Source organism: Microcaecilia unicolor, chromosome 2 (genome assembly GCF_901765095.1).
Source record: "Microcaecilia unicolor chromosome 2, aMicUni1.1, whole genome shotgun sequence".
Classification (NCBI taxonomy): Eukaryota; Metazoa; Chordata; class Amphibia; order Gymnophiona; family Siphonopidae; genus Microcaecilia; species Microcaecilia unicolor.
In genome coordinates, this window is record NC_044032.1 from 336,538,734 (window position 1) to 336,556,830 (window position 18,097).

An 18,097-nucleotide genomic window follows, 5' to 3' on the forward strand; every position below is an offset into this window, starting at 1 on the left:
TGGACCAAAATTCCTCCTGACATGTGTGCAAACCTCATCATCAACTACAGAAGACGTCTGACCGCTGTGCTTGCCAACAAGGGTTTTGCCACCAAGTATTAGGTCTTGTTTGCCAGAGGGATTAAATACTTATTTCCCTCTGCAGAATGCAAATAAATTCATATACTTTCCACAATGTGATTTTCCGGATTTAATTTGTGATGTGCTATCTCTCACTGTTACCAATAACCTACCCTTCAATTATGGGCTGCTCATGTCTTTGTCAGTGGGCAAACTTACAAAATCAGCAAGGGATCAAATACTTATTTCCACCACTGTACCTGTATATATTATGTAAACCGCTTTGAATGTAGTTGCAAAACCCACAGAAAGGTGGTATATCAAGTCCCTTTTCCTCCCTATTGTTGATGGGGGGGCCTGGGCCCCCTGTAGCTATGCCACTGGTATGTACTGCACCCTGTTGGGCCTTTTGATAAAGTTTGTCCTTGTCTGTATATTTAGTAAAATGTACAGTAATATCGCAAGGTTTATTCACGGGCAGTATTCCCAAAGCTTGATGGGCACAATTACTTTCAACAAACTGATCAGACTCTGACTCACTAAGAAGCTGCTTACAAAAATTGTGTACAATAAGGGAAATGTCTCCGGAACTCTACGAAAACAGAGGTTGTGCCTCCTTCTGTGATTCTTAAGATCATCAACTTTAGAAGGAGCTCCTCATGCTGATGCAATAAGTCATCCGATTGGTGGTGGGTCTCGTTGAGGGATTTGGCCTGTTCTTCAACGTGTATCTCCAGATCATCTATGCACCCGCCGAGTTCCTGGATGTCACCATGAGGGGCATAATCGGGGCGCCCATGTTTTCCTGAGGGACGTCCCCGCGTAGGGGTGGGGAAACCCGTATTATCGAAACAAGATGGGCGGCCATCTTTCCTTTCAATAATACGGTCGGGGATGCCCAAATCTCCACATTTAGGTCGACCTAAATGTTGAGATGGTCGACCTTAGAGATTGTTGTCCCCGGTTTTCGGTGCTAATGGAAACCGAGGACACCCATCTCAAAAATGACCAAATCCAACTTATTTGGTCGTGGGAGGAGCCAACATTCGTAGTGCACTGGTCCCCCTGACATGCCAGGACACCAACTGGGCACCCTAGGGAGCACTGCAGTGGACTAACTAATGCACTAACTGAATGGAAAAAGCCCTTCCCTTAGCGATTCGGAAAGGAACAGGCATGCATGAAGGAAATCGCATGCAAATGAGCTGCTCGCTGTTAGCTCATTTGCACACGATTTCCTTCCTAAGGAGGGGAAGCCAGTGCAGAGTAGCCAAGCATTATGTGTGGCTGCTCTGTGCATGCCAAAGACGGCTTCATACATGCAGACAAGCTGTGTATATAATAGCCGTCTACAACCTTAAAAAAACATAAGTCCAGGTGAAAACGTCCAAGTTCTCATCAGGGACGTCTTTTTTTTTTTTTAAATATGGGTGAAGAACGTCCAAGTGTTAGGCGCCATCGCTATGCTTCTGTCCCTGTAACGGGCAGTTGAGGATGTCCAAAATGTGGATGTTTCTGTGAGAAGGATGTCCATGCCTTTGCTATGCCTCCGACACCCCCTTTATTTATTGGAGGAATAGCCTAGTGGTTAGTGCAGTGGACTTTGATCCTGGGGAACTGAGTTCAATTCTCACTGCAGCTCCTTGTGACTCTGGGCAAGTCACTTAACCCTCCATTGCCCCTGGTACAAAAATAAGTACCTGAATATGTAAACTGCTTTGAATGTAGTTGCCAAAACCACAGAAAGGCGGTGTATCAAGTCCCAATTCCCCTTTATTTGGATTTTGGATCACAAGTAGCAGCAGTGGGATTTGAATCGGCCACCTCTGGATTGCAAGACCAGTGCTCTAACCACTAGGCTGCTCCTCCACTCCCTTGAAATTTGGCCTTCCAAAATGTTTCGAAGGACGTCCAAGCCTTTGCTATGTCTCCGCTGACACACACACCTCCTCCCCCCCCCCCCCCCCCCCCCCCGGGACCTGCATACTGCTGCGATGGACCTGAGTATGATATTTGAGGTTCAGGCACCTTTTTGAAGCTTGGTCGTAACAAAAAATGGACCAAGTAAAGTCGGCCAAATGCTCCTCAGGGACGCCCTTCTTTTTTCCATTATCGCTCGAGGATGCCCATCTGTTAGGCATGCCCCAGTCCCGCCTTCGCTACACCTCCGATGCCCCTGGGAACTTTGGTCGTCCCCACAATGGGAAGCAGTTGGGGACGCCCAAAGTCGGCTTTCGATCATGGCGATTTGGGCGACCCTGAGAGAAGGATGCCCATTTCCCGATTTGTGTTGAAAGATGGGCGTCCTCTTTCAAAAATGTGCCTGCATCAGCTCAATCTTATTTAAGATATTGCAGAGATTTTCATACTGAAGACCCTCCAAGTACTTCTGTAAATTGCACTCTAGACCACTCACCTTGGCCGCACCAGTCTCATCTTCCTTGGAGTCAGAGTCAGTAGCACACAGTGAGGCCTGCAGGGGCAAGCCATGGCGGGCCACTGCTTTCGCTCCCAGCTTCTGCGATTGCTTTACAGTGTCTTTCATGATGGCAGTGCACACACCAACTGGACAATCCAAGCCCAGGAGACACTAGCACCCTCAAAAGAAGCCCAAGGAGGACAGATGGACAAAGATGCGAGCTAAGGCACAGAGCTCTCTCAAGCTACTGATATTTGGGAATGTGACATTACTGCCTCCCCCAGCTTTGTATTCCTTTATTTTAAATGGCTAATCTGTCCTGCAAACTAAAGTTAGTCACAGGACAACTCAGTTTAGTGTTTTATCAACTCTGTTGTACACTGATTCTTTGGTCTTTAAGGGAGGGATAGCTTCCTGGAGAGATGAATTCCTGAAAAACACTTTTGATTTGGAGTACTGGATGCTAAAAAGCTAAGCTTGTCTGAATTTATATATTTTCAGATTTCTGGGTTTGGATTGATTTTGTAGATTGTAAACTGCTCTCTCACTAGTGTGTCCCTCTCAATATCTATCCTGTACAGGGAAAAAAACCCCCACAAAAAACTCCCTTTCACTTGCAGAAGTTCTGGCCTCTATAAACTGCTATACTTAGGAACACAGTTCAAGGGCCCCAACCTAGTGAAATGCCTTCCCGGATCCTCTGCTGCCAGAAGTACCAACCAAATCCTGAATGTGATCCAAGAAGAGAGTAAGGATTCTACTAATGATATTGCAATCCACCTGGGGACAACTGGCCTGGCCAACAATAGCAAGTTTGGAGCACAGAGAGCATTCCAGAAGCTTGAGGAGGGACTTCAGCTTTTTCTGAAGTTATTCTTGCATATAGGAAGGGAAAGAAAGACTTACTCACACAGACAAGGAGTACTCAGGCTGCATATACTGCAGCAGGACATGTTTATCCACTCCTACCCTAGCTGAGATAACATTTAACCATTTCGCTGACCTCATGTGCAACTTTCTTTAAATCAATTACCTTACTTTTTAACTCTTCCTACTTTCTTACCCTTCTATATGTTACATTTTTGCTTTACCCTTCACTATCACCTATAATGTTCGATTACGTATTGTGTTGACAGGGATTCAGTAACATTAGTTCTAGAAGTCCCACCTACTCCTCAACTGGAAAAAAAAAATGATGATGACAGATTTCTTAACAAATGAATAAGGTACTCTGAAGTGCTCCTTATAGCATAAGTAGAATCCTCTGAATAAGCATCAGGTGTCACTTCAGAATACTCCTCCTTAGAATCTGTGCTTGACTCAATCATTCTGCCTGGAATATGCACTAATGAGACTCCAGGGATAAGAGAACACTGAATGCATAATTATATGCTGGAGATGAAAGAGAAATCGCCTTCTTGCTTCAATATCATCCCCAAGGGATCAGAGCAAGATATGTCAGTATCAGGCCACAATGTACTGGCATCAGTATGTTTATGTTTATTAAAACTTAATATACTGCTTAACTTATACAGATCAAAGTGGTTTACAATATGTATAAAACAACAGGTAAATAAAAACAAGATATATATACAAAATAAAATCTAATAAAAAGAGCTCTGTAATTTTGACAGAAAGACCTAAAAAAAACTCTCACAAGAGTCATACAAATCCATCCCATTCCGTTACAAATTGTGGGGGTCTTTTACTGAGGTATGCTGGTGTTTTTAATGCTAGCTAATAATAGGCAGGTTCTAAATGCTAGAGATGCCCATAGGAATACAATGGTGTCTCTAGCGTTTAGCACGTGCCTATTTTTCTAGTATTGCTGCATGTGACTTCTTGAGGTAACCTTCCAGTTCAGTATTTTGCCTTTGTATTGGTTGTGTCATGTGTTTTTCATGTGTGATCAAGGTGCAGTATTCTGTTAGCGTGTAGTATTTGCAGCCCTTTTGGGGTTTTTTTGTTTCACTAGGTTGTGTACTGGTGTTTTACAGCCCGGTGTAATTACAGTTCTGCCTTTCCACGCATAAGGTTGTAGCTCATCCTGTCCTTGGAATTAGGGCTGTTATGGTTTGGTAAGGTTATGAGTGTGTTTTTGCACAAGTTTGTGTATAGTGTTTTTCAGTGGAGAGATTGTGTGTCTGCATCTCTGACCCCCCCCCCCCCTCCCCCCGGGGTTATGAGAATTGGAACTACTAATTGTAGTGGACTTGAACTGAATAATTTCTGGGGAGGGGGGGTTTCATGATAGCATTGTGCTTATTATTTCAATCAGTTTTTCTGTACAAGTTTAGCTTCATTTGTCTTTATTTGAAATTTCATAAATAAAAATGTTTCTAAAAATTGAATAATCGATGGGGTGGAGCTGGGGTGGGGCTAGGGCAGGGGCGGGGCTAGGATGGGGCCCCACCAAATTGGTCTGCACAGGGCCCCGCACTTGCTAAGACCGACCCTGACCATGCCATAATTTGTATTGTTTTTGAATATTTTACTGCTGTAATTGTCTATTGTTCATGTTTGATCTATTCTTACTGTACACCGCCTTGAGTGAATTTATTTATTTTATTTATTGCATTTGTATCCTACATTATCCCACCTTTTTGCAGGCTCAATGTGGCTTACAATTCATCATGGATACTGGAAATAGAAGTGAATATACATTTAGTTTACAGAGGATTTTGTGTTACATGGTAGTGAAATACATGATGATGTTAAAGCAAAAGACATTATAAGACAGTTCTAGAAGTTTTAAAGATTATGCAGTTACACATGTTGATCTTTGTGATATATCTTGTCGAAGAGATAAGTTTTCAATAGTTTGCGGAAATTGGTCAATTCATAGACCGTTTTCAGGTTACGTGGCAGCGCGTTCCAGAGCTGCGTGCTCGTATAGGAAAAGGTAGATGCATGCATTGATTTGTATTTCAGACCCTTACACTTGGGAGGATGAAGATTAAGGAGTGTGCGAGAAGATTTTTTTGCGTTCATGGGTGGTAGTTCTATTAGGTCTGACATGTAGGCTGGGGCGTTACCATGGATGATTTTATGGACTAGGGTGCAAAGTTTGAACGTGATGCGTTCTTTTAGTGGGAGCCAGTGTAGTTTTTCTCGTAGGGGTTTCGCGCTTTCGTATTTTCCTTCAAATAGGGGGTAAATAAATCATAATAAATAAATACGTAAAACAGAGGAATTCAGTAAGTAGATTGAAGCTTGGTGTAAAGAAGAAGGCTTTACATTCGTTGGATGGGGTAGTACGTGGAAAAATAAAATGATGGGCTACATCTTTATGTGACAGGAAAAAGGAGCTTTGGGGAGAAATTGTGTATTTCTAGATATTTAAAATAGAGAGTGGGGTGACAAAAAGAAGCAAGAGAATTCAGAAAGTCACTCCCCCCCCCCCCCCCCCCAGGAAAATAGATGGCAGTAGGGAAGGTAATGTTAATATAGAAAACCATCTAAACTCACTTAGCAAAAGGAAAGCATTTGTGGTCAACGCATTCCATCTACATTTCCTGGTATGTGTTTTAACATTAGTCCAGCATCGACCCTTCCCTCGTGGGTTCCATCGCTATTTGAGCAAAGCATTTTGACAGGCATCTACAATCTCTCTGCTTCTTTCCAATTCTGCCAATGGGACATTCCAATCCACATCAGGCAAGTTGAAATCTCCCAGCAACAGCGCCTCCCCTTTCATTCCATTCTTATGGATATCTTTAATCAGATCCTTGTCCAGCTTCTCCATTTGTGCCGAAGATCTGAGGATAGCACCCTTATGGATACAGGTTCCATCTTCTCTTTCCAGGATGATCCATGTAGCATTTTCCTTTCCCCAGTTTCTCCTCATTTCAGCCACTCTGGTATTATTTTTCACATAGTGCCACTCCTAAACCTCCTCAGCACTCCCTGCTTTACTAAAAAGATTATAGCCCGGTATGGTCACATCTCATTCATGGGAATCATTGAACCATGTGTCTCTGTAACAGCAAAAATATCCAAGTCCTCCTCAAACATCAGGGCAGGCAACTTGTCTGTGCCAGAGCCAGTGGTGGGAGGCGGGACTGGAGGTTGGGAGGCAGGGATATTGCTTGGCAGACTTATACGGTCTGTGCCAGAGCCGGTGGTGGGAGGCGGGGATAATGCTGGGCAGACTTATACGGTCTGTGCCAGAGCCGGTGGTTGGGAGGCGGGGATAGTGCTGGGCAGACTTATACGGTCTGTGCCCTGACGAGCATAGGTACAAATCAAAGTAGGGTATACACAAAAAGTAACACACATGAGTTGTCTTGTTGGGCAGACTGGATGGACCGTGCAGGTCTTTTTCTGCCGTCATCTACTATGTTACTATCTAGTGCTCACAAGTGGAAGAAGCATTTTCAGCATCCGGATGGGTGCCCACCTAGGCATTAGTGATCATCACATGATATGGTTTGATATAAGAGCAAAAGTAGAGTGCAGATGTATGAAATTCAAAGTACTGGATTTCAGATGTGCTGATTTTGCTAAAATGGGGGACTACCTGAAGAAGGAGCTGACGGCATGGGTAGGCACAGGAGAAGTGGAAGTGCAGTGGTCCAAACCGAAAGCCGCTATAAATATGGCAACAGATCTTTCTACATGGAAAGTAAACAAAAACAAGAGAAACAGGAAGTTTATATGGTTCTCCAAACAAGTGGTTGAAAAAATAAATACAGAAGAACGCAACAAGAGGATCATGGAAAAGATTACTGGATTAAACTCAAAGAAGTGAAGAGGGAAACATGGCTAGCGAAAGCGCATGTGGAATTAAAAATGGATAAAGATGTAAAGAAAGGTGACAAGACCTTTTTCAGATATATTGTGAAAAGGAGAAAAGCTAAGAATGGTTATGCGGAGAGTGATAAGGATATGACAACCCTGCTAAACAACTTCTCTTCAGTGTTCACAGAAGAAAATCCTGGAGAAGGACCGCTATCAGCTGTGGAGGGTATATCTGGAAATGGAGTGGATATTGAACTGCTCACAGAAGAAAGCGTTTATAAACAACTTGAAAATCTGAAAGTAGACAAAGCTATGGGGCCAGATAATATACATCCCAGGATACTGAAGGAGCTCAGAGAAGTCCTGGTGGAACCTCTTAAGGATTTATTTAATAGATCTTTAGAAACGGGAGAAGTTCCGCAGGATTAGTGATAAGCTGATGTGATCCCTCTTCACAAAGCCAGGGACAGGGAAGAAGTAGGAAACTACAAGCCAGTAAGCCTCACATTAGTGTAGGAAAAATAATGGAGTCGCTGATCAAAGAAAGGATAGCTGTGATTCCTGGACTCCAACTCATATAAAGATCTTGTGGACTTAACTACTTTTTCTTAACCCTGTACCTTCCTGCCACCCATATCACTTTCAATTTATTGTACTTTCCTGTTTGTTAACTAAATGTTGTAAGCCACATTGAGCCTGCCAGCAATGGGAAATTGTGGGGTATAAATGATATACCCCACATGAGTACGCAGCTGTGGAATGCACTACCCAAATCCCTGAAAGCTATTGACGAAATAACTAACTTCCGCAAATCTTTGAAGACACACCTCTTCAACAAGGCCTACAAAGAGAACCCATAGTCTTACAAGACTACCTCACCAACCCACCCAGTTACCAAAGTCCACCTACAATAGCATCCTGCATAACACCTTCCTTCTCTCTTCCCTTACTTATTCTCTGTATATTACTAATTGTATCTGACATCATGTAATGACTATGTCATAACAAAACTCTGTAAGCCACATTGAGCCTGCAAATAGGTGGGAAAATGTGGGATACAAATGCAATAAATAAAATCCAATAAGTTGCAGGAACTGAGGCAACATGGCCTTACGAAAGAAAAATCCTGCAAAACAAATCTGATTGATTTCTTTGATAGGGTGACAAAAGAACTGGATAAAGGACATGCGCTAGATGTAATCTACTTGGATTTTTGGAAAACCTTTGATATGGTTCCTCACAGAAGGCTAGTGAATAAGCTGAGAGGGCTGAACTTAGGACCTAAAGTGGTGAACTGGTTTGGAAACTCGTTGACCGATAGATGACAGAGGGTAGTGGTAAATGGAATCTGTTTGGAGGAAAGGAAGGTGAGTAGTGGAATGCCTCAGGCTTTGAGTGGAGGAGTGGCCTAGTGGTTAGGGTGGTGGACTTTGGTCCTGAGGAACTGAGTTCAATTCCCACTTCAGGCACAGGCAGCTCCTTGTGACTCTGGGCAAGTCACTTAACCCTCCATTGCCCCATGTAAGCCACATTGAGCCTGCCATGAGTGGGAAAGCGCGGGGTACAAATGTAACAAAAATATATATATTTCTGAGAGACATTGCTGAAGAATTAGAAAAGTTTGCCTTTTTGTTGATGACACGAAGATAGCCAATAGAGTGAATACCCTGGAAGGAATAGGAACCATGAAGAGATCTCTAAAAACTAGAAGAATGGTCAAAGGTCTGGCAGTTTAAAATTTAATGTCCCAAAATATCACAGGAAAATATAAAGTAATTAAATCATATAAAACCTAGATATAACCTACATACATCAAAAAACAATAAACATGATAAATACAAATCAGGAAAATGAAAGCATTACAAGTGATAACCTACAAATGCTTGCAAATGTTTATTATAAAATAACAAAAATACACACTGATTACCCCCATATATTAAACCACCAATCAGAAGCTGAGATATTGTCCACAAAACTTTCCAATAATAAAGTGCAGTCTATGTGATTAGATCTGATCTAATCATAAAAATCCCAGGACTTATCTGAAGTCAAGCTCCTTCCCAATTCAGAAAATCAATGATGAATTCAAACGGTCGTTCACTTTTGCTCGTATACATTGCCCTCTCGGAAGTTTATCTTGACAAGGTCCTTGAATGTCTTAGAATCATGTAAGGTCACAATCACAAAATGCATGATCAAATCCAGTTTCTATTTCTTCCAAAATCATTCAGTACACCAATGTGAATCACTATCATAGTCACTCAAGAATGTATCACAACGGCTGCCTTTTTAACAAAGGAGACAGTAGCGCAGGTCAGTGCTTCTGTCTATCATGTGGTAAACCCCACATTAGCTGCTTAACGCAGCTTAGTAAAAGGGCTCCTTATTTTCTAATATACCACTTGCAAGCCCAAAAGCTATCAAAGCAGTGCTCTGAGCATCATTACATAGTTTTTAAAATTTACAGAAAGTTTCTAGGTCCACATTGGTTCTCAAGTCTCTAAACACAGCTAGAGCAAAACTTAGCTCACTGTCAGGCTTATTTTCGAAAGAGAAGGGCGCCCATCTTTCGACACAAATCGGGAGATGGTCGTTCTCTCAGGGTCGCCCAAATCGGCATAATTGAAAGCTAATTTTGGGCGTTCCCAACTGCTTCCCATCGCGGGGATGACCAAAGTTCCCGGGGGCATGTCGGAGGCCTAGCAAAGGCAGGACTGTGGTGTGTCTAACAGATGGGCGTCCTCGAGCGATAATGGAAAAAAGAAGGGCGTCCCTGAGGAGCATTTGGCCGACTTTACTTGGTCCATTTTTTGTTACAACCAAACTTCAAAAAGGTGCCCGAACTGACCAGATGACCACCGGAGGGAATCGGGGATGCCCTCCCCTGACTCCCCCAGTGGTGCCTAACCCCCTCCCACCCTGAAAAAAAACAACTTTAAAAACTTTTTTTGCCGGCTTGAAATGTCATACTCAGGTCTATCGCAGCAGTATGTAGGTCCCTGGAGGGGGAGGTATGTGTGTGTCAGCGGAGGCATAGCGAAGGCATGGACGTCCTTTCAAACATTTTGGACGTCCTGAACTGCCCCCCCCCCCCCCACAGGGACGGCCAAATTTCAAGGGAGGAGTGGAGTGGAGGACTAGCCTAGTGGTTAGAGCACTGGTCTTGCAATGCAGAGGTGGCCAGTTCAAATCCCACCGATGCTACTTGTGATCCAAAATCCAAATAAATAAAGGGGATGTCGGAGACATAGTAAAGGCATGGGCGTCCTCACAGAAACATCCACATTTTGGACGTCCTAAACTGCCGTCGCAGGGACGGAGGCATAGCGAAGGACGTCCTTCACCCATACTCTTAAAAAAAAAAAAAAAAAAAAAAAAAAAAAAAAGACGTCCCTGACGAGCACTTGGACGTTTTCACCTGGACTTGTGTTTTTCTGAGGTTGTAGATGGCTATTATACATGCGGCTTGTCTGCATGTATGAAGCTGTCTTTGGCATGCGTAGAGTAGCCACGTATAATGCTTGGCTGCTCTGCACTGGCTTCCCCTTCTTAGGAAGGAAATCGTGTGCAAATGAGCTAACAGCGAGCAGCTCATTTGCATGCGATTTCCTTCATGCATGCCTGTTCCTTTTCGAATCGTTAAGAGATCGGTAAGGGAAGGGCTTTTTCCGTTCAGTTAGTGCATCTGGTTGAAGGTAAGGGAGCTATGTACCTGGGAGCAATTTGTGAAGTCCACTGCAGTGCCCCTAGGGTGCCCAGTTGGTGTCCTGGCATGTCAGGGGGACCAGTGCACTACGAATGCTGGCTCCTCCCATGACCAAATGACTTGGATTTAATCGTTTCTGAGATGGGCGTCCTCTCTTTCCATTATCGCTGAAAATCAGAAACGACCAAGTCCTGTAAGGTCGACCTAAATTTGCTGATTTGGGCGTCCCCAATTGTATTATCAAAATGAAAAATGGACGCCCATCTTGTTTCGATAATACGGGTTTCCCTGCTCCTTGCTGGAGCCATCCTGCGAGGATGTCCCCAGGAAAACTTGGGCGTCCCTTTCGATTATGCCCCTCCACGTATCACACAACTTGAGAACTTTTTGATATAAACAACAAAATTACTACGAGTACCACTTATCATTTCTATAGTGCTATTAGTGTACACAAAATATGCAATTCTTGTGCCTTATCTGATCTACAGCCAGGGCTAGTGTGCCCCGGTAATTTTTTTGCAGCAGAAACTAGTGCTATACATTTTGTGCCCCTGTAATGTTTTTGCAGCCGAGGCTAGCACTATACATCTTGTGCCCCTATATGTTTTGTAGGAGGGGCTAGCACTGGGTTTTGCAGCTGGGTTTATACATTTTGCATTTCTGCCACAAGCTGCACAACACATTTTGCTTTCGAGGTACTGATTGGACACCTCAGAATCACCATCTATCTGTCCTGTGGGGGAAGGACATGCTTCGATAGGCATCTGTGGACCATTTTCAACTTCCTGGGTAACATTTGTCTGAATGTTTTACATTCACACATTTTGAAACCACTCTCGATGTGCTGTACTTTTGGTGGCCTTTAATACATCTTACTCGGGGGGTGGGGGGGTGGAGATAAGTCAGTTTTACAGTGGGCTAAAATGTTCAATCCTGCATTTCTAAAATATGTCACAGGCTCTAAATATCTATGCTCCGACTGCCACAATTTTACTAAAATGGAGCTGCACACTTTTTTTTGTCCCATGATCTATGTTTCCATATTAATGCCTCTAAAAGTGTCTTCAAGGAGTTCACCACCTCTTCGCCACTAACCACTTTCATGCCCTCATCCTCTCACTTTTTACTTCTTGTCTCAACTACTGTAATGTTGTATATGCAGGCCTGCCTCATTCTTCAATGAAAAAATGATAATCTCTCCAGAATATTGCAATCAAATTACTTTGCCGTGCTCGTCATTATTCATTGGTTGCCCATGGAAAAATGTATAATCTACAACATAGGTCTTCTAACCTTTGAAGCACTCAGAACTGGCCTCCTGGATTATCTTTCACATCTGACCATCCCATATCCCCCAGTAAATCTTCTTCATTCTATCAGCAATCACCAATTCATCCTTCCTGGCCCCAAAAATGGTCACAACGAATCCACTAGAAACACTGAATTTTTCTTCCTTTCTCCAATCTGGAACTCACTTCCTATTCATCTTTGGAGCATCTTTAAAATCCTTCAAGGTTAACTTTAAAGCTTTTCTTTTTCATCAAGCTTTCGAAGACATAGGGTGATGGACCAGCCAGCATGAGATTTCTGTGTATAATACTCTCCTAACCTTGCTTTCCCCCTTTAAGTATGAATGAATAATTTTCCTATGATTTTATGGCATTATTTTTCCTTTTGTTCTATTATTTTTTTGTTTTTTAATTTATGTAAACCGCTCTGCTCTGCCTTGGCAGCTATAGTATAAGTATATAAGTACATAAGTATTGCCACACTGGGCCAGACCAAAGGTCCATCAAGCCCAGCATCCTGCTTCCAACAGTGGCCAATCCAGGTCACAAATACTTGGCAAGATCCCAAAAAAGTTCAGTACGTTTTATGCTGCTTATCCCAGAAATAAGCAGTGGATTTTCCCCAAGTCATTTTAATAATGGGCTATGGACTAAGTCTCAGTAAACATAAACCTTTGTTTTAATATTATGTTATTATATATTCTGGTCTGTTTCAGGATTATCTATGTGCAGCTCATTGCTTATGTTGTTGTACTAATTGGGTAACTCCTGACTCCATCTGGACTGCCTTGGCAATACATGAATAGTACTGAGATAGTCTGACAAGATTTTCAGTGGCACTGTCTGCATAAGTGCTGCTGAAAATCCAGATATGACTTAATGAGCAGAACTTAGGGTAGGAGCCTCTTCTGCCTGGATATTGGGCCCCTTATATTTGAGTCCTTTATAAACCGCATCATTAATTATGTCGGGTCACATTAAACAGATTTTCTGTCATATGTCTCCATGTTCTAGTCAGAAGTTCTTCCTTTTGGAAGTTAGGATGGAAACAAACTTGACCTAACAGTGGCTGTGTTTCAGTAGGAGTCTGGGTTAGGTGTTATTGCTTCATCACTAGGGAAGAAACTCCCTGATAAGCAGATTTTCATGTATTCTTATTCAAACCATTCTTCATAGCTCTTATATATATATACACATTGCTATTTGAAAGGGACATTTCATCATCTCACAAACTTGCAGTAGGTGGAGACACAGGCTTCAAGAAATGGTATGCAAATAAGAAACCCACTAATTCTTAAGCTATGCTTAGAAAATCCCACAACATATCCTATCCTCTTTCTTATTATGCATAGGTAATATCTTAGAAACCACCACTGCCTTCTAGCACATAATTAATACCTTTTGTTTGTCTAACAGATCATCAGATTACACAAGAAAGAAAGATTGAAAAGAACAGAGGAAACCGTCTTGTAGAAATGGAAGAAATTCAAAGACATTCAGAAAATGTGTCTGAGAATAGTTCCCAGGAATCTAAGAGGATTAACACAAGGAATTGTGAGCAGGAATCAATGCAGCAAAGAGACCCATCAGGCAACTCAATGGATGGAGTCAGTAAGTATGATAGAAATGGCAGAGAGCTCAGTAATATCCCTGGGCACCAGAGATACCTACCAGAGAGACACTTCCAAACTATTAAAAGTGATCAAGTGACTTTTAAACTCCACCACGAAGGGGGGAAAGTAAAAATACACCAACATGAATTTACATGTACTGGATATAACAGGAGCAGCAGTTTTATTGGTCCTAACTGTAATAAGCACTTTCCCTTGTTTTCAGAGCTTCAAATACACAAAAGGAAGCACAGTAATGAGAAACTATTTCCATGTACTGAGTGTAATAAAAGCTTCACTTGGCTTTCACAACTAAAAATGCACCATGTGATTCATACAGGAGCCAAACCATTTCCATGTACTGAGTGTAATAAAAACTTTGCTCAGCTTTCATGTCTAAGAAGTCACCAAGTGATCCACACAGGAGACAGGCCATTTCAGTGTACTCAATGTAATAAAAATTTCACTCGGCTTTCAAATCTAAAAAACCACCAAAAGATCCACACAGGAGAGAAGCAATTTGTGTGCACCAAGTGTAATAAAAGCTATGTTGAGCTTTCAAATCTAAGAAAACACCAAATAATCCACACAGGAGAGAAACCATTTCAATGTGGTGAGTGTAATAAAAGCTTCACTCAACTTTCATCTGTAAAAACTCACCAAAAAATTCACACAGGAGTCAAACCATTTACATGTACAGAGTGTAATAAAAGCTTCACTCTACTTTCAAATCTAAAAACTCACCAAAGAATCCACATAGGAGATAAACCATTTTCATGCACCGAGTGTAATAAAAACTTTTCTCGGCTTTCATATCTAAGAAGTCACCGAATGATCCACACAGGAGACAGACCATTTCAGTGTGCTGAGTGTAATAAAAGTTTCACTCAGCTTTCAACTTTAAAAAACCACCAAAAGATCCACACAGGAGAGAAACAATTTGTCTGCAGTGAGTGTAATAAAAGTTTCACTCAACTTTCAAATCTCAAAAACCACCAAAAGATCCACACAGGAGATAAACAATTTGTGTGCACCAAGTGTAATAAAAGCTATGTTGAGCGTTCAAATCTAAAAAGGCACCAAATGGTCCACACCGGAGAGAAACCATTTCAATGTAGTGAGTGTAATAAAAGCTTCACTCAGCTGTCAGCTCTAAAAACTCATCAAAGAATCCACACAGGAGATAAACCATTTACATGTACAGAGTGTAATAAAAGCTTTGCTCTACTTTCAACTCTAAAAACTCATCAAAGAATTCACACAGGAGATAAACCATTTCCATGTACTGAGTGTAATAAAAACTTTTCTCGGCTTTCATGTCTAAGAAGTCACCAAATGATCCACACAGGAGACAGACCATTTCAGTGTACTGAGTGTAATAAACGTTTCACTCAGCTTTCAACTCTAAAAAACCACCAAAAGATCCACACAAGAGAGAAACTATTGTCTACAGTAAGGGTAATAAATGCTACACTGAACTGTCAAATCTAAAAAAGCACCAAATGATCCATATCGGTGAGAAATTGTTTAAATGTAGTGAGTGTAGTAAAAGCTTCACTCACCCTTCAACTCTAAAAACTCACCATAGAATCCACAAAGGAGACAAACCATTTCAGTTTTCCGAGTGCAATAAAAGTTTCACTCAGCTTTCAACTCTAAAGAACCACCAAAAGATCCATACAGGAGAGAAACTATTTGCCTGAATTGAGTGTAATAAAAGCTATATTGAGCTTTCAAATCTAAAAAAGCACTAAATGATCCACATGGGAGACAAACCATTTCAATGTAGTGAGTGTAGTAAAAGCTTCACCTGGCTTTTAAGTTTAAAAAAATCACCAAAAGACCCACACAGGAGATAAACCATTTACATGTACAGAATGTAATAAAAGCTTCCCTCACCGTTCAGCTCTAAAAACTCACAAAAGAATCCACACAGGAGACAAACCATTTCAATGTGCTGAGTGTAGTAAAAGCTTCACTCAACTTTCAAATCTAAAAACTCACCAGATGATCCACACAGGAAACAAACCATTTCTTTGTACTGAGTGTAATAAAAGCTTCACCTGACTTTAAAGTTTACAAAGTCACCAAAAGACCCACACAAGAGATAAACCATTAACATGTACAAAGTGTAATAAAGGCTTCACAGGCCTTTCAAAGCTAAAATCTCACCAAAAGATCCACATGTGAGTGAAACTATTTCCATGGATTGAGTGTCATAAAAACTTCACTTGGCATTCACAGCTAAAACTTCACCAAAAGATCCACCTGGGGGAGAAACTATTTCCATGTACTGAGTAATAAAAACCTCATCTGGCTATCAAGTCTAAAAATTCACAAAGAGTCTCACATGGGAGACATTAACTACATTTAAGTGGATACCTGCAGATAAAGAAGATAATGTAATCTGCTTCTAAGAAGATGTGCCAGAAAAATAAAGAAATTTCCCATCTTATTGTAGGGGAACAACCTGATCAACTTGTTTGTATCCATCTGAGGCCAGAGCCACACCATCATGGATTCTGCTACAAAGCACTGTGGACCTGTTAGTTTGCCAAGGCTATGCTGCCAGAATATGAGCAACGAATATTACTATGTACATGCTACAAACTTAGTACCAGAGTCTTTCTCCGCATTAAGTTTAGCTATGAAAACCTTGAATATGACACAAAGTTGCTGTTATGTACAGTAAATATACTACTACATTCCTCATCATCATCCATGACCTAATTGTCACCTGATCGCATATGTCTGATTGGCTGTACCAATGTTGCAGGGAGCCGACTCCTTCAATCAGAGAGGCAGTTTAAGGTGTGCAGAGATTTTCATACAGCACTGATAACACAGTGAAACTAATAACTGTAAGCATAGACAAAGGACTTGGCAAAAGCAAGAAGCCTTCTTCACTTCCAGAATTTTTGTTTTCTGCCAAAACTGAATCTGCAACCAAAATTGGCAGCTTGGTTTCAGCAGAAAGTGTAACTGTAAATAAAAATGCACCCCCACACACACCCCCAAACAAAAAAAAGCCTACCCCGCCAGCGATGGCCCCCACCTCCTAAGACCTTCCCCGGGCCTACCTTACAAAGCCCTGGTGCTGTTATAGTCTCTTTGGGAGCAGCCATTTCCATTGGAGCAGCGCACAGGGCAGGAATGAGTGGGGTTCATTCCTGCCCCCAAGAGACCATTAGACCAGGGAGGTACTATCTGTCACGGTCGTCAACGTCCGTACCTTGCGTATCAGGTACCCAAGACTCTGGGTATTCTGTCACCATGCTACCCTCAATGGCAAGATCCAGAGGACTTATAAAGAGCAATTCTATAAATAGGCATGTACCGTTACACATGCCTTGTTTGTGTAAGCGAACAGAATAGCATATTTATGTGCATAATTGCACTGTGTGCTATTCTATATGTTAGCATGTAAGTGCTACATGGGTCCTTTTACCAAGGTGCGGTAAAAGGGCCCTGCGCCATGGTGGAGGCCGTTTTTGCCGCACACTGAGACCCTTTTAACTGCAGCGGGTAAAAAGGATGAAAAAGAAATGGCCTTATGGTAAGATTTCATTTACCGCATGGCCATGGAGGTGGGGATCACTTACTGCCACCTATTGAGGTGGCAATAAGGGCTCCCGCACTAACCTGGCGGTAACCGGGCAGCACGAGACATCTGATTACTGCTGCACCTGGGGTTGGAACTACTGCTGGTACCCACGCTGGGCCAGTGGTAGCTACAGATTGGCTCATGGTAAGCCCACATTGGAATTACCACTGCTTTGTAAAAGGGCTCCATGACTTGTAACTGCTAGGGGGTGTACACATGAGTAGAACTAAATATATAGACCAACGAGTTAATAAGAATATTCAGTGGATTAAGTGATTTACAAAATAAAAGGGGCAACAGAGTGTGTCCCTGGAGTATTCCTCACTAGATCCTTATGGTAGAAATGACAAACTGCCTATCGCCAAACTGCAGAATGAGTGTGGTCTGCCACATTTTCATGGTGAACGTGATGTATTGATCAATGCAGAGTTTATTTTGTACACTTGAAGTCAATTTATAAACCATAAATGTGGGCTGCTATCAGAGTTAGTCAATGCTATATTGAGATTTCATTTGTTAGCATTGGACATGATGGCTTTATTCAGTAGTAGCTGGTCTTTCGTTCCACATGCTCCCTTTGTATTTCCCTTCTGCTTTATTGCCTTGATAGTATTGTAATTGATATGATCGTATATTCTGTCAGCATCTACTGTGGTGAGCAGCTTATAG

General features: G+C 41.9%; 1 protein-coding gene across 1 annotated transcript in view; it reads left to right on the plus strand.

Moving 5' to 3' along the window:
- LOC115463661 (zinc finger protein OZF-like) overlaps nt 1-16,714 on the plus strand; it is an 89,755-nt gene extending 73,041 nt beyond the window's left edge. Inside the window, exons 4-5 of the mRNA XM_030194367.1 lie at nt 13,631-14,580; nt 14,917-16,714. Of these exons, the coding sequence (XP_030050227.1) occupies nt 13,631-14,580; nt 14,917-15,315 (1,349 nt within the window). The 3' untranslated portion in view covers nt 15,316-16,714. The remainder of the gene's footprint in view (nt 1-13,630; nt 14,581-14,916) is intronic.
- Nucleotides 16,715-18,097: the final 1,383 nt, after the last annotated feature.